The sequence below is a fragment of the Tiliqua scincoides genome, chromosome 5 (assembly GCF_035046505.1).
Source record: "Tiliqua scincoides isolate rTilSci1 chromosome 5, rTilSci1.hap2, whole genome shotgun sequence".
NCBI classification, from domain to species: Eukaryota; Metazoa; Chordata; class Lepidosauria; order Squamata; family Scincidae; genus Tiliqua; species Tiliqua scincoides.
The window spans coordinates 79,158,613-79,185,780 of NC_089825.1; the positions used below are offsets into that span (position 1 = coordinate 79,158,613).

The window sequence follows — 27,168 nt, forward strand, 5'->3', positions numbered from 1 at the left end:
AAGGGATTGTCACTCCCGAATTGGCCTCTTCAGCCACACTAGCCGCTATTCCAGAACCACTTTTCAGAGCAAGATACCACAGTCTTCCGAGACTGACAGATGCCAATGATGTTTGTGTTCTAGATTACAATCTCTGATCAGTTGGGGAAAGGAGGCTGAATAGGCCATGTGAACTCAAAGGACACCCTAAAACCCCATGGTTCTAACCCATGGTTAGAAGTGTTTGTTTCTGGTGAGTAAATTAGGATTACACTCCTAAATCTAACTGAACACAATGGGCTTACTTCTGAGTAAGGTAAATAACAGTTTTCAAACACCTCTACTAGACTCCATGGCGTTTTCTCAGTAGGGAAGCTTACCATCCTAAGTACAGCATTGAAAATCCACTGCTTTAGATTAAGCACGTTCATGGATACTCAGTAGGATGAGGGCCAAAAATGGAGGTATCTTTTCAATATTAGTCAATTAAAGAGTTCAGATGGGGGGAGATTGTTGCAGCTGTAATGAATGAGGCTGAGGAAACAAGAGCACAACTGCTATATAAACCTCTCTCATAAGCTCCTAGCTGATGTTTGTTGTTGGGTAAAATTTGAAAGTATAGTGTGATTCTTTGTGAGTGGTGGGGTTTTCTTTTCTGTATTTGGTGTCTTATATGCTAGCTGTTAAAGTAGTTGTACAAAGTTTTTAGCATGATAGGAGGCTGGAATGAGAGCTCTATGAATAATTTGAAGTTGCGAGTGGGATGATTTAGCAGCCTAGTAATAATGGCAAAAGGATTTGTGGAGGAGGGACACTTCTCTGTGTTGTGCAGAAAATGTAGTTGGTGAACTAGGCTCTTATCCCATCCTTCTTAAAAGCCCTGAAATTATTGAAATAAAGTGATAGTACTGTTTAGCTGAGTCATAATGTTAGATGTGCTATTTTTTTCTTAGTGGCCTTACTACTGTGCCTTTTAACAGTGGCTAAAAACTAGGCTAATGAAACTATTGTTCTCTCCCTGCCAGCAAACTACCTTCACCTTCTAAGCTGTTCCATGTCTAATTAATCCTCTACATTTACCTGCTAACTGGGTAAGAGGCACTTTTTCAAGTGGGTGCTCCTCTTTTTAGCAGGGGGAGAGTAACTAGCCCACCTCACCCCAGCAGTGTCTATTCTCGTGGCTGTCTGCTGGTGTTCTTTTGCATCTTTTTAGATTGTGAGCCCTTTTGGGACAGGGAGTCATTAGTTATTTGATTTTTTTCTCTGTAAACCGCTTTGTGAAACTGTTAATAATTAATAATTTATGCTTGAACTACAGGAATTGGTTTTTCAGGTAATGAGCATTCTCCCCTGTAAATCAAGTAGTAGTGAATGGGTACTGTACATAGGTTGGTTAAAAAGTAGTGTAACCTTCGTATCTGTAGGGGCAAGCTACATGTGACTGATGAGATCTCCCAATGTCTTGATATCATGAGAACCCTTAAGTAACCCAGCCTTAGATGAAGCCATCTTGAAACCCTGAGTTTCTGTAGCAGCTTGTAGTTCTCTGACTACTTTTGAAATTTCCTTTCCCACAATAGCTAGGATGAAGACTTCCTTAGTTCTCCACCAGCAGTGCAAACCAGCTACTTCAGTGGTGCTCCGTCGCATCCGCTTACACAGAACAAAGAAGAAAGTAATCTATTCAGGCCACTTATACAGAATCGTCAAACAGGTAAGTGTCAAACTGAACAAGGGTGCTCCTGCTTGTCTGTTCGCTTTATTGGAGAACTGTTCTGAAGTTTTATTCTCTTTCCATACAAAAATGTATTATAAGGGGAACTGAAAGTAAGAGGCTGAGTCAAGGTTGTCTCCCATATGCTACTGTATGTCATCTTGTTTATCTTCTTCTGCGTGCACTTCTGTGTGATGGTGTGCAATGGTGGCTAGCCCTCCTGAGGTGGCATGCCAAATGCTGTTGCCTCCTTAATCGGTGATATGCTAGCCTCAGCTCCTCCCACTCTCTGATTCTCTAGCTCTGCGCTTTTCCTTGTCTATATGTTGGGAGGAAGGGTTGTCCGGCATGGCAGGAGCAGAAATGCTGAGTCTTTGACTCTTGGCTATTGATGCTTGCTGGTCTGAGAGTCCTTCTGCCTAACCCTAGATATGCAACAAAGCTCTCTGCACAGGCTCGGAACCACATTCCATATGTTGGCTCTGAAAACAAGTTTCATGGCCAAGCACTGGCCTTGATTCCTTGCACCATATATGAAACTTGATTGCTATTTTTGTCCTTTTCTGCTCCCCTCCCCCACACTGATACACTGTATCAATTTTCCAGAAAGAAAAGGAAGAACAGTTGGCTAAAACAATTATAATCTGGTACTTAGAGAGACAACATAGTAATTCTGAGCAGCCTAGATAAGCATGGATGCAGGAATGAGATCTCTCAATTTCCTGTCCTCTGATCAGGCGGGACCTGCCATGCTGTGGAAGGCAAATGTGATATCTTGTGTGAGAGGCCCATTCTGTAGAAAGCAGTGCTTTGATTAATAAAAAACTGTGAGGAACAGCCACCTGTGGCTTGATTCTGCCGCTTATTTGGTATTACTGTTACCCAGACAGCTAATACATGTGCTTCTTGCATGACAGATTCCTCAAGAAGCAAATAAATCTTGCTGGGCAGTAGATGCCATTCACTTGCTGAACAAACCTCACCTGTATGGGAAGGTGGCCTTGGAGGCTGCCAGGTTGTCCTACTACAAGAAGAAGCTCCTTGTCACCAGCTCAGAAGTTCATGCGGCAGCCAAGGTGGTGCTCCTGGTGGAGGGAATTAAGAGTAATTTGGAAGACGCTATATTGGCTATGAACAAATGCATAGATGCATCTGAAGAGAGGTCTATTTAAAATTTTACAAGTTGGATTTAAATATTGATGCATGTTGTCACTTTTTTGTAATAAAGATGTGTTTGACAGTTGCTCAGTGTAGAATTCTGTGCTAGATGTTGCTGGAGACCCTACACTGGGACTAGGCCTCCTTACGTTTTGAGTGTCTATATATGTATACAGGCCAACCAGAAAATTGCACTTTGAAATCCCTGTATCTGAAAAGTGTTAAACCTCACTTGGAGTCTATGTGCAAGTAACCTAAGGCAGCCTAGGGATAAAGAAGAGTCCAAAGAGATAAAGATGTTTCCTTGCTAGCTGCAAAAAAAAAAACACAAAAACACAACCTTAGGTAGGCCAGTAACTAAATTGCCTGAACCTTTACGTGTTCAAAGCTGTAATATTTTGGCACTCTCATTCCTGCCCCTTTTCTATAGGACAGGCTAAGGAGCCTCTTCCTAAATCACTTACTCTTGAATACCCCTCTTGTATGTAAGAAAACAGGCTATTTCTCTAGCTAAGGGGGGCGCAGGGGTTGTTGTGATTCTGTAGCTAAGGGGGTGGCAGTTTGGCAGGATGGTAATGCTGCTCCTGTAGCAATTGCCCCGCCCCCCAGAATGTGACCAGAGCTGTGCTCTGGTCGTGTCCAGAGGGTGTTCTAAGGCCTGGGGATGCTGCTTGCAGCCTACATGGGACTTGGAAGGCCTGTAAAATTGTGTTGTGTGTGAGAAACCAGAAGTAACTAAGTCAGTTACTAACATGCTAAGTCAGTGGTTTCTAAACTGTGGGTCTGGACCCACTTGTGGATCATGACCTGATTTTTGGTGAGTTGCCAAAGAGTAATAGAAAGATTAGATAACTGCCTCCAGCCCTGATGCTATTGAAAAATCAACTGTAGCTGTGAATTACCCTGCAAAGAACTCAGCTTCTGCAGTTTGCAAGCATGTATAAATATAGGGGGATTAAGGGTTTTTCTGGTTGTTACTTATGTAGCAGTGCAATGCTACTTGGGAAGCAGCCCAAGACCCTAGGAGTCAAGGCTGCTTGGTGTGGCGCAGAAGCCGGAGCGAAGAATGAAAACGACAGACAGGTGTGGAAAATAGATCCAGGAGGAAGGCTGCTGAGATCAGCCTTCCCTGGCTTTTATTTACTCTTAAGATGATCAAAACAGGCCGAGGTTAATGTCGGTGAAAGATCACACTAGCTACAGCTTCAGCGGACAACACATACCTTAGATAAGAAAACGAGTCTTTAGAACACTATTCTCCTATCCTCCCATCCTGTTTACAGTACCAGGCAATGAATCAGAAGGCTGCAGCTTCTACTTAACAAGAACAGGGCAGGGGCTTTCCGATGTGTCAGAATGCCAATGCAGGTGTGCCTGCACTGTTGCCATGTTCACTAAAAGCCTAATATTCTATGCAGTTTCCTACATATAAATAAATTTTTTCTTTCTATATCTTTTTTTTTAAGTCTTATAAAGCTAAGTGGGTCCCAATAGAGTGTCATTTTAAAAAGTGGGTCCCAGTGCTAAAAAATTTGGGAACCACTGTGCTGAGGCCTTGGAAGAACTTCTGAGGCCTAGGAAGGTTGTGTGTGACCAATCATATTCTCCAGTCACATTCAGAGGCATACAGGTAAGTGGGTGGCCCATGTCAGGAGACAGCCCTGGAAGGACACGGCTCCAGTGTCCTGGAGTGGCACTCCTTCCAGCTATGCTGCTCCCAGCCCTGAAATGCCAAGGTGCCGTCTCCCAAAGTTCCTACCTTTAGGATATCTCCCACTGTGTTCTGATATACTAGAATGCACCTTTACTGATCCTCAACAAAAGTAGAAACATCCCATGCTTTCAGAGGCAAATATCTGACTTGACTGGGTGGTGTGCTGACCTTGTGTTTGTAACATCAGTAGGTAGCATGTTTAACACACTGCCTTGGTGGATGACCTACGCCGGGACTGGACAGGGGGAGTGTGTCCCTGTTGGTCCTGCTGGACCTCTCAGCGCCTTTTGATACCATCGACCATGGTATCCTTCTGGGCTAATTGGGAGTTGGAGGCACTGTTTTGCGGTGGTTCCGCTCCTACTTGGAAGGTCGGTCCCAGATGGTGGTGCTGGAAGATGCCTGTTCGACAACCTGGCCCTTGAGGTGTGGGGTGTCACAGGGTTCAATTCTGTCCCCCATGCTATTTAGTATCTATATGAAACCACTGGGAGAGGTCATCCGGGGGTTTGGAGTGGGGTGCCATCAATATGATGATGACACCAGCTCTATCTCTCCTTTCCTCCAGGGTGGCGGTTGAGGTCCTGGAGTGCTGTCTGGAGGCAGTGAAGATCTGGATGGGGGCTAACAAGCTGAAATTAAATCTGGATAAGACAGAGGCTCTCCTGGTTCAGAAATCCTCGATGCAGGTGCTGAAGTATAGCTTGCACTGAATGGGGTTGCACTCCCCCTGAAGGAGCAGGTCTGCAGCTTGGGGGTCCACCTGGACTAGCAGCTGCTCCTGGATTTCCAGGTGGCAGCCGTGGCTAGGAGGGCCTTTGCTCAGCTTCAGCTGGTGCGCCAGCTGCGGCCGTACTTGGATCGTGCAGACCTGGCCATGGTGATCCATGCCACGGTGACATCGAGGTTAGATTATTGTAACGCGCTCTATGTGGGGCTGCCCTTGAAGATGGTTCGGAAACTGCAACTAGTGCAGAAAGCAGTGGCCTGTGTAGTTACTGGAGGTAGGTGGTTTGACTCTGTCAGTCCGCTTCTCCAGTGGCTGCACTGGCTGCCCATTCGTTTCGGGGCCCAATTCAAGGTGCTGGTTTTGACCTTTAAAGCCCTATACTGCTCTGTGCCAAGGTATCTTAGAGATTGCCTACTCCCGTACAATCTGGCTCGTCCTCTTAGGTCATCAGAGAAGGACTTTTTTCAAGTGCTGCCGCCTAGGGAGGTATGTGGGGCGGCGGCAAGAAATAGGGCCTTCTCAGTAATGGCACCAATGCTATGGAATTCCCTTCCCCTTGACTTAAGAACTGCTCCCTCTCTTGAAACTTTTCAGCAAGGCCTGCAGACTCTTCTGTTTAGACAAGCCTTCTGAGTTCCTGGCCTTTTTAACATCTTCTTAACAACTTTTAATACCTTTTTTAACACCTGGTTACAGGCCTGATCCTTTTATAATTTGCTGCTCTATGCTCTTTTATCTGACTTTTTTATCTGACTACTGTCTTTATGATGTGTTGTTAATATGCTTTTATCTGTTTTTAAATTATGTTTTTACACAAGAACATAAGAACAGCCCCACTGGATCAGGCCATAGGCCCATCTAGTCCAGCTTCCTGTATCTCACAGCGGCCCACCAAATGCCCCAGGGAGCACACCAGATAACAAGAGACCTCATCCTGGTGCCCTCCCTTGCATCTGGCATTCTGACACAACCCATTTCTAAAATCAGGAGGTTGCGCATGCACATCGTGGCTTGTACCCCATAATGGATTTTTCCTCCAGAAACTTGTCCAATCCCCTTTTAAAGGCGTCCAGGCCAGATGCCATCACCACATCCTGTGGCAAGGAGTTCCACAGACCGACAACACGCTGAGTAAAGAAATATTTTCTTTTGTCTGTTCTAACTCTCCCAACACTCAATTTTAGTGGATGTCCCCTGGTTCTGGTGTTATGTGAGAGTGTAAAGAGCATCTCCCTATCCACTCTGTCCATCCCCTGCATCATTTTGTATGTCTCAATCATGTCCCCCCTCAAGCGTCTCTTTTCTAGGCTGAAGAGGCCCAAATGCCGTAGCCTTTCCTCATAAGGAAGGTGCCCCAGTCCCGTAATCATCTTAGGCGCTCTCTTTGCACCTTTTCCATTTCCACTATGTCTTTTTTGAGATGCTGCAACCAGAACTGGACACAATACTCCAGGTGTGGCCTTACCATAGATTTGTACAACAGCATTATAATATTAGTCATTTCGTTCTCAATACCCTTCCTAATGATCCCAAGCATAGAATTGGCCTTCACTGCTGCCGCATATTGGGTCGACACTTTCATCGACCTGTCCACCACCACCACCACCCCAAGATCTCTCTCCTGATCTGTCACAGACAGCTCAGAACCCATCAGCCTATATCTAAAGTTTTGATTTTTTGCCCCAATGTGCATGACTTTACACTTACTGACATTGAAGCGCATCTACCATTTTGCTGCCCATTCTGCCAGTCTGGAGAGATCCTTCTGGAGCTCCTCACAATCACTTCTGGTCTTCACCACTCAGAAAAGTTTGGTGTCATCTGCAAACTTTGCAACCTCACTGCTCACCCCTGTCTCCAGGTCATTTATGAAGAGGTTGAAAAGCACTGATCCCAGGACAGATCCTTGGGGCACATTGCTTTTCACCTCCCTCCATTGTGAAAGTTGCCCATTGACACCTACTCTCTGTTTCCTGGTCTTCAACCAGTTCTCAATCCATAAGAAGACCTGTCCTCTAATTCCTTGACTGTGGAGTTTTTTCAGTAGCCTTTGGTGAGGGACCGTGTCGAACACCTTCTGAAAGTCCAGACATATAATGTCCATGGTTTCTCCTGCATCCACATGCCTATTGACCTTTTCAAAGAATTCTATAAGGTTTGTGAGGCAAGACTTACCCTTACAGAAGCCATGCTGATTCTCCCTCAGCTAGTAGTAGTTGGCAACCTTCAGTCTCGAAAGACTATGGTATCGCGCTCTGAAAGGTGGTTCTGGAACAGCGTCTAGTGTGGCTGAAAAGGCCGATTCGGGAGTGACAATCCCTTCCACACTGGGAGCAAGTGCAGTCTGTCCCTGGCCTGTCTCCCTGGCTATGGGCCTTCCTTCTTTGCCTCTTAGCCTCAGACTGTTGGCCAAGTGTCTCTTCAAACTGGGAAAGGCCATGCTGCACAGCCTGCCTCCAAGCGGGCCGCTCAGAGGCCAGGGTTTCCCACTTGTTGAGGTCCACTCCTAAGGCCTTCAGATCTCTCTTGCAGATGTCCTTGTATCGCAGCTGTGATCTACCTGTAGGGTGCTTTCCTTGCACGAGTTCTCCATAGAGGAGATCCTTTGGGATCCGGCCATCATCCATTCTCATCCATTCCCTCAGCAAGGCCTGTTCATCTATGTGTTTTGAGATCCTATCTTTGATGAGGCATTCCACCATCTTACCTGGTATAGATGTTAGGCTGACCAGCCTATAGTTTCCTGGGTCCCCCCTCTTTCCCTTTTTAAAGATAGGTGTGACAGTTGCTATCCTCCAATCTTCTGGCACTGTGGCCGTTTTAAGGGACAAGTTGCATATTTTAGTCAAGAGATCAGCAACTTCATTCTTCAATTTCTTAATAATTCTTGGGTGGATGCCATCAGGGCCCGGTGACTTATTGATCTTTAATTTATCAATGAGGTCTGAAACATCTTCTCTTTTAACCTCTATCTGACTTAACTCCTCGGTCAGGAGGGGCCGTTCAGGCAGCGGTATCTGCCTGAGGTCTTCTGCCGTGAAAACAGATGCAAAGAACTCATTTAATTTCTCTGCCATCTCTAAGTCTCCTTTTATCTCCCCTTTCCCTCCCTCATCATCCAGAGGGCCAACCGCTTCTCTGGCAGGTTTCCTGCTTCTAACATATTTGAAGAAGCTTTTATTATTCCCCTTAATGTTGCTGGCCATGCGTTCCTCATAGTCTCGCTTGGCCTCCCGTATCACCTTCTTACATTTCTTTTGCCACAGTTTATGTTCCTTTTTATTCTCCTCATTAGGGCAAGACTTCCATTTACAGAAGGAAGCTTCCTTGCCCTTTACGGCCTCTCTAACTTGGCTCGTTAGCCATGTGGGCACCCTCCTAGATTTAGTGGAACCCTTCTTTGTTCCTTTGTTTTTAATTTGTCCCTTCTTTTTAATTTGTTTTAACCTTTGTTGTAAGCTGCCTTGAGTCCCTCTGGGGAGAAACGCGGGGTAAAAATAAAGTTAATAATAATAATAATTCCCCTGAGCAGAAATAGTTGACTGCAATAGTGAGATTGCTTCCTGTATAAGTTGAATTGGCCTGTACTGTTCTTGGTCCTCCACTTTCCTGCCTAATACAGGATTGGAGCTGGACTGAGCTAACCTTCCTTTGGTCATCCCTCCCACAGGAAGGGCCTGATCCTATCCAACTTGCCAGCAGAGATGCAGCTGTGCCACCAGGGCCGTGCTTCATCCTGCTATGTGGGAGGTGAGTGTGAGAGAACATTTGTATCCTTCTGTCAAGGCTGAATTGCAACTTCATCAGTGCTGGATAGGATTGGGTCCTAAGAGCGCAATCCTAACCCCTTATGTCGGTGCTTTCCAGCACCGACATAAGGGCAATGCAGCTCTGAGTTAAGGGAACAAACATTCCCTTACTTTGAGGAGGCCTCCATGAGTGACACCCAACTGCAGGATGCAGCCCATCTCATTGGCACAGCTATGCCAGTGCTGGAAAGCACTGACATAAGGGGTTAGGACTGCACCCTAAGACAGATAGGAAGAAAGCAGTTGGTGTCCGCTCTCCATTCTCTTGTCACTTCAACTTCCATTCCATTACACTATTCAGTGGTTTTCAAACTTTTAGCACCAGGACCCACTTTTTAGAAAGCGAATCTGTCAGGACCCTCTGGAAGTGATGTCATGGCCAGAAGTGATATCACGCAGGAAAATTTTTAAGAATTCTAGGCTGCAATCCACACTTACTTTACTAGGTGTTTATATACCACCTTTCTGGTCATCGGATTACTCCTCTGACTTTATTCAAGGCGGTTTACATAGGCAGGCATTTCTAAATCCCTTAAGGGGATTTTTACAATCATAGAGGTTCTCTCTTTCAAGAACCAACAACATTTCAGAATGGATCTTCCTGGTTTGGTCTCACTTCTGGCCTCCAGTTCTCCCACGCAGGCTGACAAGCAGCTCCATCTCTCACATGGAGGGCAGCCAAGACGCTTCTTGCTCACACCAAGAGCAGGTGGAATCACTCAGCAGGGCCTGTCAGCTGTTTCAGGGTCTCACCATTCTCAGCCATTCAGGGAGCTGCTACCTTCTGATGTTCTCTTTGGGTTAACGGAGGCTCTACCCTCTAGACCAGACCTCCTGCCCCCTTACCCAGGCGTAGCAGCCTAATCCTATGCAGGTCTGCTCAGAAGTCCCATTAGAGTCAATGGGGCTTACTCCCAGCAAAGTGTGGGTAGGATTAGGTTGTGAGTCCAGTTAACTATCATTGTTAAAAGCATATACAGAGTAGCCTATTAAAAGCACAGCCCAAATACAGTCACATACCATTGGAGCATCAAGTCTAATTGTCAAAAGTAAAATATTGAAATGGATGGGGACCCATCTGAAATGGGCTCGTGACCTACCTCGTGGGTCCTGGTCCACAGTTTGAGAAACACTGCACTATGTAAGATAATGAGGAATAATATTCTATTTGGGTAAATGTAAGTGTTGATAAGTGGTCCAAAGTTTGAACTTTTCTTCTTTTCTGCAATAGTATTGGAAGAGTAATGGGTGATTAGCGCTGTGGACCAGCTCCCTTTCAGGGATCCTAGTTAATCATTCTACAGTCACAATGAGGAAGTGGATACCTCTCATTCCCAGGTCTGTGTTTTCAATGGTGGGGCAGTTTCTTATTCTCAAACAAAAAAGGAGGTTTCCAAGGCTGCAATCCTATCCTCACTTTCCTGGGAGCAAGTCCCATTGAACACAATAGGACTTACTTCTGAGTAGACCTGCCTGGGCTTGTGCCTTAAGGCTGCAAGCCTGTCTGCACTTTCCTGGGAGTAAGGCCCGCTGAATTCAAGGGGACTTCCTTCGGAGTAGACCAGCCTCGGATTGCGCCATAGGCTCACCAGAGCGCACGCGTCCACTGACTGCAGCTACTGAGAGATGATGGCATCTGTCTCCTTCCAACCTTTGAGCCCGCCTCGACCTTTTGCCCGATGAAAGGGGCTGGGCTGGGCTGGGCTGGGAGGAGAGAATCGGGCACCTTCACTATTCGGAAGCCCAGCAGACGAACGAATGGCGCTTTGCGCGGCTCCTTTCCTCCTCCTCCCCTGGTTTTCCCACCCTGTGAGCATCCAACGCGGCTGCCTCTTTTCCCTTCCGATTGGAAAGAAAGGAGGGACAAGGAAGCGATTGGCTGCCCTGGCACGGGAACAAGGAGCCTTTTAAGCGCGGTCCGTGTCTTGCTTCGGATCTGGAGAGCTCTGCGCCTCGTGTGGAGCCCAAAGCGCCTAATCGGGCAGGAGCTGCACCCTGTATCTTCACATCAGCCAGCACCGCCGCCAGGTATGGGGGTTTAGAGAACATCGCGTTGGGGCTTGATCGCATTTAATGATGACAATCTCTAGAGGGTGGGTTAGGGTAGCTCTTGCTATCCTAACCCACCCTTGCAACCAAGTCTTAGAACGGTGGTCCTCGTACATTTAGCACCGGGACCCACTTTTTAGAATGAGAATCTGTCAGGACCCACTGGAAGTGACATCATCAAGCAGGAAAATTTTTCTGCTGGGTGCAGTCCTACCCACACTTACCCAGGAGTAAGCCCCATTGACTCTCACTGTTAAAAGCATATACATAGTAGCTTGTTAAAAGTACACACCTGTAACATTTCCCCAAATGCAGTCACACACCATGGTAGCATCAAGTCTAATATATATAAAAAATGAAAATATTGAAATGAAACCCACCTGAAATTGGCTCACAACCCACCTAGTGGGTCCCAACCCACAGTCTGAGAAACACTGGGCACAATCGTGACCAGGTCTTCTTAGAAGTAAGTCCTGTTTTGTTCGGTGAGGCTTACTCTCAGGAAAGTGTGGTTAGGATTGCAGCCACTGTGCTTGTTGCAAGCACCATAGCAAGAGGTATCCTTTATCCAAGAAGATACCTGTGTAATACTGAGGTGAGGGGTACAGTCTCTGCTATACTAGAGAGACTCTAATTAAAGCCAATTTGTGGAGGGAGTGGGAGGGCATCTCTGTCTGCCTACTTGCCTTCCCTGCTCCTCCTTCCATTCCCTGAACTGGAAAAGGAAGAAGGGGACAGGGAGGAAGAGGAAGTGCAGAGGGGAGGAGAGTGCTGAGCTAGAACAGTGGAGGGGGGGAGCAAGGGCTGGCACATCAAAAGGTAAGGGGGGTAGCAACTGGCATGCCGCCTCAGGCATCAGGACATCTTAGGCTGACCCTGATGCTTGTGTTTAAAAAAGGAAACCAGGATAGGACAGACCTACAGTGACAGTAAGTCTGGAACAATTTGCTTCAGTGAATTATGAGAAGATCTGCCTCATACACTGTAGTTTCATGAAAACTGGAAAATGGGCCTCCCCTCCCAAGAGTTTCCTCTATCCCAGGGCCACGTGAACCCAGGCCTGGGGGCTGGATCCAGTGTTCGCACAGATCCATCCACCTGGTGAGCAGACCTTTTGGTTCCGCTTGGGTGCCGTATGACGTCCTCTTTCGGAGGGCAGGGACACTCTGGGCAGTCACATCTGCCTGGACGTCCTGTCACTTGGCCTTCTGGGATGCCGGGTAGATGTTGCAACTGCCCAGAATGTCCTTGTCCTCTAAAAGAGGAGGATGTTGTGTGGCACCTGAGTGGAATACTGAGATGCAGTCTGGATGGGGACAGCATTCCAGGCGCAAAGTGGGCACAAGTTTGAGCACCACTGCTCTATCCATCTATGACACATTTAACCATGGCAACAGGCGTGCTTGTGAACTCACTTGATTGTGTTAATGGTGATTAACATCTCTTTTTGTTTTGACTCCTTTCCAGCTATTGTCTTAAAAGATTGTGTAGCTTTCTCACCAACAGGATTTTCAGAAGCATCATGGCAGACATGCAAGAACCCATGATAGAAGCCCTGAAAAATTTATCAGAGGATGAATTTGGCAGCCTCAAGTACATGCTTAGTACAAAACCTATAAATGGGATAAAAATTCCATTGGGTGAGCTAGAGAAGGCCAATACCATAATGGTGGTCGATAAACTTCTTGGCTACCATTTTCCAGAGCATGTGCTGGTGCTTATAGATGTGCTAAAAGCTATAAACAGAAAAGATCTTGCTGAGAAGCTCAGAAATAAAGTTGAGACTGGTAAGTTACATGTTCTTAGGTCATTCAATCAGTGGTAGTGGTGGTGGGGAAGTTAGGTGCCTCTACAATGAGGGCAAGCCCAGTGTCAAGGGTTATGGGCACTATTGTCTCAATATCAGTAAGTGGGTCCTGGAGCTAAACCATCATGTGCTAGAGTAGCCTTTGTACCACTTGAGGCTGTAACTGTGGGAAGATGTAGAATACATGTGACCAACTGCCCAATCCTATAATGCTCAGCACCCATAGGAACAGTGGCACCAAAATGGCTGCCACTGTATCCAATGGGTGCTGAAACAGCTGCTGGAGTCTCCTTGGGGTAAAGGAGCATTCACTCCCTTACCCCAAGAAACACTGCCACAGTCCCAATGGGTCTCCTTCACTATTTAGCGGGTGCAGACTAGAAGAGGCCCATGTTGGGCTTCCTGGCCAGGGAGGGAGCACAGGATATGGTGGCAGACTCTGCCGCCATCTCCACCCCCCAGGCCTGATCCTCCCCTCCCACGCCCAGTTCTGCCTTACCCCACTTTTCCCTGACTTCCGTTTGCCTCAAAATGTCACCAGAGGCCATTGGTTAAACTTACAGCTGGTTGCTCCCCACATTGTCCTCATGGCACTGAGGCCCAATGGCAGCGTTCCTTCCTTGTTGGGTTGCTGCAAACATGCTTTACGGCACCCAGAGCCTGTGATACGCGCGTATCGTCATGCTAAAGAAGATAGGATTGGGCCCCAAATCATTGCATTTCAAAGGTTTTTGGTAGATTTTGTTCATCAATTTAGCAGTCCAATGATGAGATAAGCACTAAATGCTTTTTTTGTTGCTTTGTTCTTCAGAATGTTTTTAATATTTTAAAACATGCACAGTCTCTTTGCCTTGCTTCTACCTCCACCACTGGGCGATAGCCCTTGGTGATCTTGGTGGATCACCACATGCACCAAGGAGGACTGGTCAAGAGGGTAATCCAAAATTGTTATGCCACAAGGGCCAAGGGTCAGATTCCAAAAGCTCCAACCACATGTTTTGTAAGAGGAAGGAACAAAAGTCTGGTGCAGTGGTGGCAAAGAAAAGCAATGCATTGCCCTATAGTAGGGAGGTCAAACTGGAAGAGCTCACAAAGTCAAAAAGAAAGAGTGTGTGTGCTACAAGCAGAGTAAGTCTGGGAGTTCTTCTGGATAGTCCAGAATCTTCAAGATCTAGTGATGTGGATCCTGCTATTTTACTCATATGTGCTGAATTTGAAAAGTACAGTCAGACCTCTTTATCTGCAGATTCTGGACCCGTGAATTTGACTATCCACGGGTCCTGAACCTGCACGGTTGGCCTGACCTGGACTGGATCTTCCAGAGGTGATTAGAGTGCTCCAGAGGGTATTCTGAGGCCTTCGGGAGGCATTAAAAGGTCACTTCCATTTTTGGGGGGAAAACTGGAAATGATGTTTTAGGCCTTTTTAAGACCTTCTGAAGCCCAATGAGGCCACATGCGGTCTCCCTGGGCCTCAGAACACCCTCTGGAGGCGACTGGAGCTGGGCTGTGGTCACCTCTGGAGGGTTACAATCCGCGGAGACCTGCGGATCTGATTACCTGCAGGAATGGAACCCCGGCAGAAGCCAAGGCACCACTACATAACATTTAAGAATTTGGGAAGTACTATCTTGTATGCAATTAAAAAGCACAAATTGTGCCCAAAATGTGCAAATGAGTTTCTTGGGTATCAGGAAATATATTGTACTAAAGAAATGTGTACTACCAGCAGCAGTGTGTGTGTTTACTATTTCAGAAATTTTCTGGTCCACAATTAACATTGACATTAACAATAACATTAACAATTGGGAATGCTTAGGTCATATAACCAAGAGCAGGAGTACATATTTGCGATTGCTAAATGCTGGAAAATATGTAAATATTGCATTGAATAGTGCAAAATGTAGTACAAAAACAACACTATGATTTTGTTATGATACACAGAAAAGAGGAAAAGCGAAGATCAGATTGAGACAGATGGTTCCCCAGGGAAGAAGCAAAGACTCAATGGACCAGCACTGTATCATGGTATGTAGCTGCAAATTCAAAAGGTTTGGCAAGATGTCTCAACCTGTGCTTGTCTACATGCTCCAGTCAGTTCACTGAATGTACCTTGGGAAAATACTGATTGCCATATAGACGTGCTGCCTGTCTTGTGTTCCCTGCCGCCAAACCTATTCATTACCTAGACGTGGGTGTGTAGCCTTCCTTAATAAATATTTATTTTATTAAAGCATTTATGCCACATCCTTTACCAAAATGCTATCATGATGTTTGAGAACGGGAAAAACAATTAAAACCATAAAACAGCAACGTTCTAAAAATTAAACAGAGGTAAACACTTTCAGGCAAGAGGAGAATATGACCCAGATTCAATTTTAGTCAGGAATAAAAATGGAGAATAAGAAGGTAGTATGGTAGGTGCCAGGCAAGCCTCCCAGTGAGGAGTGTCTGCCCCTCGCCCTCGTGCTATGTGTTGGCCTGGGGCAGCTGGGTTTGACAGCGCTGCAGGAGAGTATTCTGAGGGCCAGGGAGAGTGCTTCCCTGCCACCCCACAGTTGATCAGGGACAAATACCTTGAATCAGGCTTCAGGGAGGGGGGTTTCGGCACTCTCCTCCCTGACTGTAGCTCTGTATGATAGGGGCCCACAGGCAGGCTAGCTTTCTCACTAGTCTGCTGCCTCACCACCACTAAGCCTCATCATATACCTGCCCAGGGTTTATAGGTGAGCCTGCCTCTTACAAGTCTGCCCCTTCTCCCTGTCAGGGCATAGAAGGTCTGCCTGGGTTCCTGCTCACCCTCAGGTGCGCCCATCACCCCATCTCCTCCTGCCATGCTCATCAACCCCTGAGTCCAGCTGTGCGGTGAAGTCAGCAGGCCAGGTGTCACCGGATCACAGGCCTCGAGGTCTGTGCAGAAGGGTGAGTTGCTGGCTTCTGACTTCAGGACCAGAAGCTGCCCTGGAAGATCCTGTGGCACAGTCACCACACCTGATCCCTGATGGCCACCTTCCCGGGCCGGCAGTGTAGCTGCTACATTTGTCTCCTTTGTGGCCCTCAGTGCCGCCACCTCCATTCCTCCCACAGCGATCCGCAGCCTGAATACTGGAAGCCCGGCTGGGTGGCTGCCAAGGATGCTGGCAGGGAGAGGAAGCACTAACACCCTGGAAGCCCCCAATAAGTTGGGCGCCTGATTGGAACCGTGACAGGGAGCATGACAAAGATGAGGCACCATAAGCAGAAGAGGCCATCTTGCTGCTTGCCACCAGCTTCAGAAGACAAGGGAACCAAGAGAAGGGTTTCCAGTGATGGTCACCACAAATAGGAAGGTACATGTGGGAAAAGAGAATTCTTCCTGTAGCCAGCTCCTAGTCATTTAGGGCTTAAAAGTGCTGGTGTTTGCCTTTTTAAATTGTGCTTTGTAACAGACCAGCGGTCTTGTTTCAGCTTTGGCATAATAAGTTCCCTACAACCAAGCCTGGTTAGCAGCATATCTGTGGTACTCTGAACGATCTAAACAACTAACTAAACAATCTTTAAAGGGAGCCTCATGTAGAATCCAGCCTGAAACTTACCAGGATGTGAGTGACGGGTCAGGTCACCTCTGTCAAGAAGGGGTTGCATTTGGCACAGCAGTCTTAGCTGGTGAATGCTGCTATGTGATATGGCAAACCTTGGGCCTATAATGACTGGATCAATCGGTACCAGCAAACAGATCCTTTATGTAGAATGCAACCATATTCAGAACTGGCTGCAAACCAGCTCCCAAATCAGAGGAACCATCCACCAATGGTACAGCCGCCTTGCCATAATTAAATCTCAGTTTATTGGACCTCATCTAGCCTGTTACGGATCACTGAATTAGAAATGTGTACTTCCTGATATTTCTTTCTCCGTGTGATTTTCCTGTTCTAATTTGTGGGAGGATTTAATGCAAAAATATAATGAAAATTTGTGTCTAGAATAAATATAAGAACATAAGAACAGCCCCACTGCATCAGGCCATAGGCCCATCTAGTCCAGCTTCCTGCATCTCACAGTGGCCCACCAAATGCCCCAGGGAGCACACCAGATAACAAGCGACCTCATTCTTGTGCCCTCCCTTGCATCTGGCATTCTGACATAGCCCATTTCTAAAATCAGGAGGTTGCGCATGCACATCATGGCTTGTAACCCGTAATGGATTTTTCCACCAGAAACTTGTCCAATCCCCTTTTAAAGGCGTCCAGGCCAGATGCCATCACCACATCCTGTGGCAAGGAGTTCCACAGACCAACCACACACTGAATAAAGAAATATTTTCTTTTGTCTGTTCTAACTCTCCCAACACTCAATTTTAGTGGATGTCCACTGGTTCTGGTGTTATGTGAGAGTGTAAAGAGCATCTCTCTATCCACTCTGTCCATCCCCTGCATAATTTTGTATGTCTCAATCATGTCCCCCCTCAGGCATCTCTTTTCTAGGCTGAAGAGGCCCAAACGCCATAGCCTTTCCTCATAAGGAAGGTGCCCCAGCCCAGTAATCATCTTAGTCGCTCTCTTTTGCACCTTTTCCATTTCCACTATGTCCTTTTTGAGATGTGGTGACCAGAACTGGACACAATACTCCAGGGGTGGCCTTACCATAGATTTGTACAACAGCATTATAATATTAGTCATTTCGTTCTCAATACCCTTCCTAATGATCCCAAGCATAGAATTGGCATTCTTCACTGCTGCCGCATATTGGGTCGACACTTTCATCGACCTGTCCACCACCACCACCCCAAGATCTCTCTCCTGATCTGTCACAGACAGCTCAGAACCCATCAGCCTATATGTGAAGTTTTGATTTTTTGCCCCAATGTGCATGACTTTACACTTACTTACATTGAAACGCATCTGCCATTTTGCTGCCCATTCTTCCAGTTTGGAGAGATCCTTCTGAAGCTCCTCACAATCATTTCTGGTCTTCACCACTCGGAAAAGTTTGGTGTCGTCTGCAAACTTAGCCACCTCACTGCTCACCCCTGTCTCCAGGTCATTTATGAAGAGGTTGAAAAGCACCAGTCCCAGGACAGATCCTTGGGGCACACCGCTTTTCACCTCTATCTCCACTGTGAAAATTGCCCATTGACACCCACTCTCTGTTTCCTGGTCTTCAACCAGGTCTCAATCCACGAGAGGACCTGTCCTCTAATTCCCTGACTGTGGAGTTTTTTCAGTAGCCTTTGGTGAGGGACCGTGTTGAACTCCTTCTGAAAGTCCAGACATATAATGTCCACGGTTTCTCCCGCATCCACATGCCTGTTGACCTTTTCAAATAATTCTAAAAGGTTTGTGAGGCAAGACTTACCCTTACAGAAGCCATACTGATTCTCCCTCAGCAAGGCCCGTTCGTCTACGTGATTTGAGATTCTAACTTTGATGAGGCATTCCACCATCTTACCTGGTATAGATGTTAGGCTGACCGGCCTATAGTTTCCCGGGTCCCCCCTCTTTCCCTTTTTAAAGATTGGTATGACATTTGCTATCCTCCAATCCTCTGGCATGTGGCCGTTTTGAGGGACAAGTTGCATATCTTAGTCAAGAGATCTGCAACTTCATTCTTTAATTCCTAAATAACTCTTGGGTGGATGCCATCAGGGCCCGGTGACTTATTGATCTTTAATTTATCAATGAGGTCTGAAACATCTTCTCTTTCAACCTCTATCTGACTTAAGGAGGGGCCGTTCGGGCAGCGGTATCTGCCCGAGGTCTTCTGCCGTGAAGACAGATGCAAAAAACTCATTTAATTTCTCTGCCATCTCTAAGTCTCCTTTTATCTCCCTTTCCCTCCCTCACCATCCAGAGGGCCAACCGCTTCTCTGGCGGGTTTCCTGCTTCTAACATATTTGAAGAAGCTTTTATTATTCCCCTTAATGTTGCTGGCCATGCGTTCCTCATAGTCTCGCTTGGCCTCCTGTATCACCTTCTTACATTTCTTTTGCCACAGTTTATGTTCCTTTTTATTCTCTTCATTAGGGCAAGACTTCCATTTACGGAAGGAAGCTTCCTTGCCCTTTACGGCCTCTCTAACTTGGCTCGTTAGCCATGAGGGCACCCTCCTGGATTTAGTGGAGCCCTTCTTTCTTTGTGGTATACACCTCTGCTGGGCCTCTATTACTGTTGTTTTAAGCAGCCTCCATGCACTCTGGAGAGATTGGACTCTTTTTACCTTCCCTTTCAATCTCCTTCTAACCAGCCTTCTCATTTGAGGGAAGTCCGCTCGTCAGAAGTCAAGGGTTTTTGTGAGAGATTTGCCCAGTGTTCTTCCCCTGATGTGCATGTCGAAATGGATCACAGCATGATCACTGTTCCCCAACGGCTCCGTAACACTGACATCTCTAAACAGGTCCTGAGTACCGCACAATATTAAATCCAGAGTCACCTGTCCTCTGGTGGGCTCCATGACTAGCTGCTCTAAGGCACAGTCATTTAACTTGTCAAGGAATCTGGTCTCCTTTTTGTGACCAGAACACAAATTGACCCAGTCTATATGAGGATAATTGAAGTCCCCCATGATTACTACCCTGTCCCTCCTTGTCACCTCCCTGATCTGTTTCCTCATTTCAGCGTCCCCTTCCGATTTCTGGTCTGGAGGAGATAGTGTACGCCCCCAGTATTACATCGCTCCTCAGGCCTGGTAATTTAACCCACATAGATTCTATGGTGGAGTCAGACTTGCCTTCAATCTCTACTTTGCTGGATTCTATCCCTCCCTTAACGTAAATGGCCACCCCACCTCCAGCGCGTCCCTCCCTGTCCCTCCTGTAGAGTTCCTCCAGCGCGTCCCTCCCTGTCCCTCCTGTAGAGTTTATAGCCCGGGATTGTGGTATCCCACTGGTTCTCCACATTCCACCAGGTTTCCAGGGCCTCCTATTAAGGCTTTGCAGCATTATCAGGAACATCACGGCATGACCCACTGCATAGGGCGAGATGGGTTCCAGCACTGAAAAGTTTGGGAACCACTACAATACATTAATTCAGCCTGAAGTCTACCAGAACATGAGTAACTGTCCAAGCTACCTCTTTCAAGGAGGGGTTGCATTTGGCACGCCAGTCTTAGGGCCCAATCCTAAACAGTGTGCGTTGGCTTACTGCCAGCGTGCATTGTTGCAAATGTGCCATAAAGCACGTTTGTGAGCCCTCAGTGCTGGCGGATATTTCCACCTTGCCAGGATTAAACCTCAGTTTATTGGATGTCATCTAGTCAGTTTCTGAATTAGACATGTGTAGTTTCTGATATTTCTTTCCCCACATAATTTGCCTACTCCAATGGGAAAGGGAGTTAATGCAAAAGTAAAATAAAATTTGTGCCATGAATAAATGTTCTTTGTCTCCACACATCCTGCATAATGTCATCCTCTTTGCAGGTGAGAGTCTAGAAATATCTACGAGCCTTACATACTAGTACAAATACTAGTATATATGTTTATTTGGAAGTAAGTTCTACTGCAATCTTCAGAACTTTACTCCTAGAAAAGTATACACAGGATTGCAACCTTGGTTCTTGATTCTGCCATTTGAAAATAATTTCTCCTTCTCTAGGTAGATATGGGCTTTCTGATTTGGAGGACTATGCTGCAAAAAATCAGGACCAATTGATAAAACAGCTAGAGGACTACTTGGAACCCAACACAATGAGCACACTAAAGGAGCTGCTGGCCCACAGTCAGCTGAAAAATTCTTTTGTGTTCACTGCTAAGCAATGTTATGCACTATACACCAATCAAAAGCTTAAAAAGTTCCGGAAAAAGATCTCTAATGCTGAGAAATCACAAAATATACCTGAGATAATTCTTTCCACCTTGTTCTCCACAATTAAAAGCAATAATAAAAGAAGGGCCATGGATCAAAAGCAGCGTAAAGACAACAGTAATTTGCATTTGCTGCAGGAGAGACCACAGAGAGAGAACCAGCCCACCACTTCTAGTCCTGCTGGTTCCCCAGCTGAAAGTGAACCAAAGAATCAGTGGAACAAATTACCAGCTAGCAAAGGAAAAGAGAACACACTAGTTCCCCTAAATGCCAGCTGTCTGGGATTGAATGATCATGATGGAGAAAAAAAGATGCCCAAATTTGTGTATAAAAAACCGGATGGGGATGACCTGCAATCTAGTGAAATTCCAGTTTGTGTTGGGGAGTCCCAGAGCATTGAAAGTCAGGTGCCCAAGGAAGAAAATGGTCTCCATGACGAGGCCGTCGGGAAGCGATGCAGTAGTAAGAAGGAAGAAGAGGACAATTTTGATCACTTTGATGGTGGTGAGCATGAAAACTATGCCAAAATGCCAAATGCCAACTGTCATGATAAAGATGGAGAAGAAAAGACGCTTGAACCGGTGTATGAGAAAACTGATGAGGATGACCTGCAATCTAGTGAAATTCCAGTTTGTGTTGGGGAGTCCCAGAGCTCTGAAAGTCAGGTGCCTGAGGCGGACAACAGACTTTGTGACGAGGCCATCAAGAAGTGGTGTAAGAGGAGGAAGGTAGAAAACTGCCTTTTTGATTACATTGGTGTTCGGGAGCATGGAAAATATGCCTGTTTTGTAGCACAGGATGTGATCCGATTCAGATTCCCAGGGGACACAAAGTATGGTCTTCTAAGGATCCTGCAGGATAAGAACGATCTGACACGGGCTAGGAAGCTGAAGAATAACGTGGAATCTGAGCTGCAGTTCAACATGGCTGTTCTGGATGCTGCAAGAGCTGAGGCTGTATCCCCTGTGAGCGATTTCCTTCAGGTGGTGCCATTTGATAATTCTTTTACAAAATTTGAAGAGTTTTTGAAAGATGTTGTGCATAACATTGTCCTCCCCATCCTAGCTCTTTTCAAGATGGTGCAGATAGAACATCTTCAGATGACCTTTGACAAGCATAGGTATTCTATCAATGAGTAAAATAACATTTAAAAAAATTTTCTCTGCTGGGTAGTTCTACTGCTTCTTTTACACCTCAGTCTCAGAATTTCAGTGCTGCCTTTTGGTTTTTCTTTTTGTTCCTCCCTACATGTAAACACAACTGCAAAATCTTGTCATTCTATACTCTTTGTAATAGATATTCAATTAGCCCTTCAGACTCCCAGGTTAATTTTGAGAAAAAGTATAGAAATATACAGAACGATTGTAATGTTAGGGACGTGTAATTCTCCTGTAAAGGAAGGGCAGGGAAGAGGAAAGAAAGAAGATGGTTTGAATGTGGTAAGGGCAATGGGTTACTAAAAAATGGTTCATATTCATATGGTGACCTTGTAAGTATTCGAGGAGGACTAAGTCACTACTTTCTGTTCAGCAAATGGTTCAGCTAACTGTTCCCCAACTATTAAAACACTATTTAAATGGACATTTGTCCCCTTTCTGAGCATTTGTCCCCTTTCCCTATGCAATGGCAGCATGTGCATGGCCAGCAACCAAATGCTGTGTCCCTTCTCTAGGGAAAGAGGAGAGAAAAAAATAGGAAAAATGTGAAGAATATGGGTGGTTTCTGAAGCCCGATGATTGCCTTCAAATGCTGACAACTGACATCCTTGCTGAAACAGTTTGCAATGCTGAAAAATTCTGGTTAGTTAGCAGATTGATATAGCCAGTTAGAGCAACGTAGCAGAACTGTAGTAATCTAAACATGATATTTCAGATATTCTGTAGCTTCAATAAAATTGGTTTTATTCAGGAACAAACTTGTCTCATTTGTGGATGTGGGTTTAGCTGGCACAGTGTGAAATTTCATTTCCCACTTTTATTCCTCATACAGAAATCGCAGGGTGACACTCCATCACCAAGTTTTCTTGGCGTACAATTCAACTTCCCTCCTGTTTCTGTGTAGAAACCCCAGTGCAGTGGGACCTACCCCCATTTAAAGGCAGGAGTGAAGTGAGGAGGTCTAGGTGGTCTCTCATCCCTAAGAGTGGGGATCTGCTTCAATGACTCATAGCTCCACCACCTTCTTTGAGAGAAACTGGTGGAGATGCACTAGGCCAGGGGTGGCCAAACAGTGGCTCATGAGCCACATGCAGCTCTTTGACAATGTGCAGCTTTTGGAAATATGTTGGCTGAGCTCCTTTCTGCATCACAATTAATATAAAAGGTTAATAAGAAATTTTCAAGCTTCATAATTATTTAGTGGGTATAAACTGAGAGTCCACTGGATTAAAATATAAGTTTAATATACATGGTGAGAAAACATATTTAGAACTCGGATGCTTCTTAAGTATTGTGTCTCTCAAATATCTGAAGATTACCATATGTGGCTCTTACACTAAGCAAATTTGACCACCCCTGCACTAGACATGCCTGGATGAGAGATGGCACTCCCCCACCATCATGATTTTTCTTACATCCCGGGGCCGTGTGCCAAGGAAGGATCAGTTCAGGCTGGGATTGTGGTTGTGATGAGGTTGCTGGGAATGTTTTTTTCCCTTGCCTCTTTGCTTCTAAAGCACCAAGTTGGCAGGGAGAGGTCTCCTCCCACCTCCATGCTGCTGCTTTTTCCAGTGCGTACAGCAGCACACGCTTCTCTTCACTGAAAACAAAAGTGGTGCGGAAGAGGAATGCTGCACACTGCACTCCTGATAAGTAGAGAAAAGGCGGCACCTCTCCTGCCCCCATCCACTGATTGGTGCTTGGTCATGGATGGCTTGAGCCCACTCACCTGTCCTCCTCCTGCTTCCTTTATGTGAAAATCCCCTTTTTCCTTTTAGTTGTGATTTTATATCTGGTTATGTTACTATTTCCCCTGGGGGCTGGGGATAAGAATAGGCCCTCAGTTTGGCTGTACTTGTCGTAAGAGGCGACTAAACAGCAACCGGGTAGATGGGACTCGTCAGCCTGGGAAGGCAGCTCATCTGAGAGAAGGAAAACTCTGATCCCAAACCTCCACTGCCTTGTGGCTACATCCAGTTATGGAAAAGGCTTCAAGAGTCAACCTCGAGGCAAAATCCGGAGCCGGAGTCCCTGAGGCAGTTCATGGCTGAACACAGTCACGTTCTGGCAACTCCTGCGACGCCGCTGGAACCAACCGTATTGGCCTCTGCCTTTCCATTGGACCATTTCAGCGACGTGGAGAGGGGGGATTTGCTGCATGGGTAACAGCCTATCCTCCATACCTACTTTACCCAGGCTTCGCGCACTGGAGAGGACACTCTGTTCCAGAACCACCATTCAGAGCGTGACACCATAGTCTTCCGAGACTGAAGGATGCCAACATGTTACTATGGACTAAAATATCATGCAGGCCAAACTTCTCATACAGGTCACAATCAGGTCAAGTCACAAGCTACACAACCTCCACCTCTCTAGGAAGAAGTCTGGCATAGTAAATCATTGTTTAAGTATCTCCTATTCATTGTATTGTTTTAACCCAATCACTGTTTGCAAAAGTGTCTCCTAACTCAATCACAGTTTAAATACTCTATGCAAATTTGAACTGCCTTCCTGGGTTACTGTATTCATTGTATTGTGTAAGCTCCCCCCACCGAGGAAGCCAGCCATTGCTGATAACTGACTTCCTGATCCTTTCATTGTTTTACTTATTCCAAGCACCCTGCTGGGTGGTAGTAAGAAAAGCTACCATCCAGCTCAGCACATTCTAAAAAAAAACAACCCTTTTAAAGAGAGGGCTGGCTGCCACACGCTCTCTCTGCCCCCCCCCCAAGGACACAACACATCTGTGTGGTGTCAGAGGGTCCTCCTCCCAGGACTCTTCCCCCCCCATCCAGCTGCTCTACAGACAGGTAACTATCTGGCACCTGAAACTTTCCCTTCTCCCCCCCTTTTTTCTCCCCTTCTCTCCCCATCTTTAGTCCGCAACTGGGTTTGGCAGACCAGGGACCCCTAAAATCCTTCCCTACAACCTTCCCTTTTTCTAATTTCCTCGGATGCACCAAATACTCTCCACACGCAACCACCATGAAATCTAGGTACACTGGATTCAAATACTAGAACCAAGAAACATATACTTACCATTTTTCCATGTGCATTATGTTTACCTTTGCGCTTCTGTAATAAAACTATAATCTTTTAGTGAAAGTTATCTTTCTCTCAGTCTCCTTTTTAAGCTAAAGGGAACTTCTCTGCATTACGCCATCTTGTTATCCAGCCTGCGATCCTGAGGTTCCAAAGAGGGTAGTGTAATAATTCCCCCTAAACAAAACAGCCCTTTTGGTAACACCTTCCTCACCCATATGCTTTCTGTCCTCTTCCATGCAGGTGGGGGGCACACGGGGCAACAGAACTGTGGAGGGGTGATTCAGGTGGCACAGAAACAACAGGTTCCATCCTGTGCATTTCCTCCATCCTGTGCATCCTGTGCATTTCCTCCATCCTTCATGTATTCTGGTCAGCCAACCTCCCAGTTTTCTATTGGGTTCTTTGCCCAGCATCTGACATGTCACATCTGCAGAAATCCTGAATAGAAACTGTTCCAGTTATATAACTTTTGTTAGTCCTCTACAGTTTGGACCTTGGGATACTTGATCCACAAATCAAACATTACAGGCATACCAGGGACTCCAAGAGGAATTTTATCAAGGGGTACAAAGTTTATTTTGGGTTTTGGTGCAAAGGGGGAGAGTGGTAACGGGTGGGCAGGGGGAAGGTGATGACAGCCAGAAAAGTCTTTGGAGCCCAGGTCTATCCGCCCATGCAGCATTGGCAGCTAGATACAGTAATATTGAAAATCAAACACAGTCCTCTCTAAAATCTTTTAAGTACTCATATACAAAATCATTGCAGAAAATTAGCATCACGATTTATGGAATGTGGAAAGTGTCTAGTATGGAAAGTGTCCTATGTGTACCAAAAACTTACTTCTGCAGTTGCTGTAGCCCCACAGCTGTGTCCCTCAGTTTCTGTACACACCTTCATGGTAAGTGGATCCACAAGCCAAAGAGCTACTGCAGCAGGCCAGTTTCCTCCCAGATTGACACTATCGAGGAGGGAGTAGCTCCTTATCTGGCTGGTCAGCAGAATGCAGCTTCAAGGACACAGCCCACAACTTAAAAGATTACACAGACATGAGGAAATCCATCACCACTTCAGTCTGTATTTACACATTTACAAGGGCAACAGCATAGCAAAGAGGAGACAGCAAATTCACCAATGATCCACAAATGAGGCTCTCACTTTCTTATAAAGCTCTGTGCACGAATCAGGATGGGTGGTGTCTCCTCCTCCTGCCACACCCTGTCTTAGGATGCATGACTCATCTCTTTGATTGCATCAGCTAGTTCACTTTACACCTGAGTCCTGGTGACTTAGCACTTCACATACATTAGGCCCTACCTTATTCAGGCCTGCAAATTTCACCTGGGTTATGTCCTAACACTGAACAGACACCGTGTTAAGGAGTCTCATATGCCTTCCTCGGCCTTCCTGATGTGGAAGCAGGCAAATTCAGGTCTTAAATAATGTGATGCAATTGTTCCAATGCCCAGATGGAATGTCCACTGAGGATGGCAGTTCTGCGAGGGGGAGGAGCCAAATGACAGTGGATGGTTTCTACTTGCTCCCTTCCTCTCTCAGATGCAGCCAGGTAAGAAGTGCTGCTACTCAAGATAATTCTGAAGGGAAGGAGCCAAACTACTGTTGGTTTCAGCCAAGCCAATGGAGTGCACCTCACAGTGTCACTTCTTCCTCAGGTGGGTCAAATGTTTGTAGCTTCTGAATGACTGAACAGGACTAAGGTTGCAAAGTCTTCTGAGTGAAGGGAGCCATCATGGGATGGGTCTTCATCAGGAAGAAGGAGGTAGGGAAAAAGGGACAGTTCTTGCAATGGAAAGAAGGAAGCTGGGGATCCTCAACAATCTGTATTGTGACCAGTAGTGTCACTATGGGGGTGTGGACTGTACTGGGTGACACTATGGAGGGACATGAAAGAAGGGGAGTCTGAAATTTCCTAGCCAGGCCAACCAGAAGGCCAGATCTGCCAGGCGGGTAGACCGGGACCCCACTTTGGGAAGGCTGGTACACCAGTGCTGCAGAAACTCCTTTGCTGCAACTGACAGCGAAGGGGAGGGACACCTTAGCCATAAGTATGGCTGCCGTGCTCGTGGGTGGGAGTGAGCCCCATAGACAAGTAGACCTGGCTCTGCAGACAAAAAGGCAGACTCTGACTAGTAGGCCAGGTCTATATTTTATTTTTGACACCTGTTCTCACACCAAAGATCAATTTAAAAAAAAAAACAAAAAAAAAACAAC

At 46.1% G+C, this 27,168-nt stretch overlaps 1 protein-coding gene across 1 annotated transcript; it reads left to right on the plus strand.

Annotated features, from left to right (window-relative positions):
• The first annotated feature begins 1,564 nt into the window (after positions 1 to 1,564).
• On the plus strand, positions 1,565 to 21,876 carry LOC136652311 (uncharacterized). The gene is made up of 5 exons (XM_066629245.1): positions 1,565 to 1,693; positions 2,611 to 2,855; positions 8,966 to 9,045; positions 14,904 to 14,987; positions 20,528 to 21,876. Exons 1-5 carry the CDS (start codon positions 1,565 to 1,567, stop codon positions 21,874 to 21,876), a joined length of 1,887 nt encoding a protein of 628 aa, XP_066485342.1.
• The last annotated feature ends 5,292 nt before the right edge of the window (positions 21,877 to 27,168 follow it).

Bases quoted from the DNA above. Each gene is read 5' to 3' on its own strand.
- LOC136652311 (XM_066629245.1), top strand. From the start codon at position 1,565: ATGAAGACTTCCTTAGTTCTCCACCAGCAGTGCAAACCAGCTACTTCA. The intron at 1,694-2,610 runs GTAAGTGTCAAA...CTTGCATGACAG, and splicing joins TATACAGAATCGTCAAACAG to ATTCCTCAAGAAGCAAATAA. The intron at 2,856-8,965 runs GTCTATTTAAAA...TCCCTCCCACAG, and splicing joins ATAGATGCATCTGAAGAGAG to GAAGGGCCTGATCCTATCCA.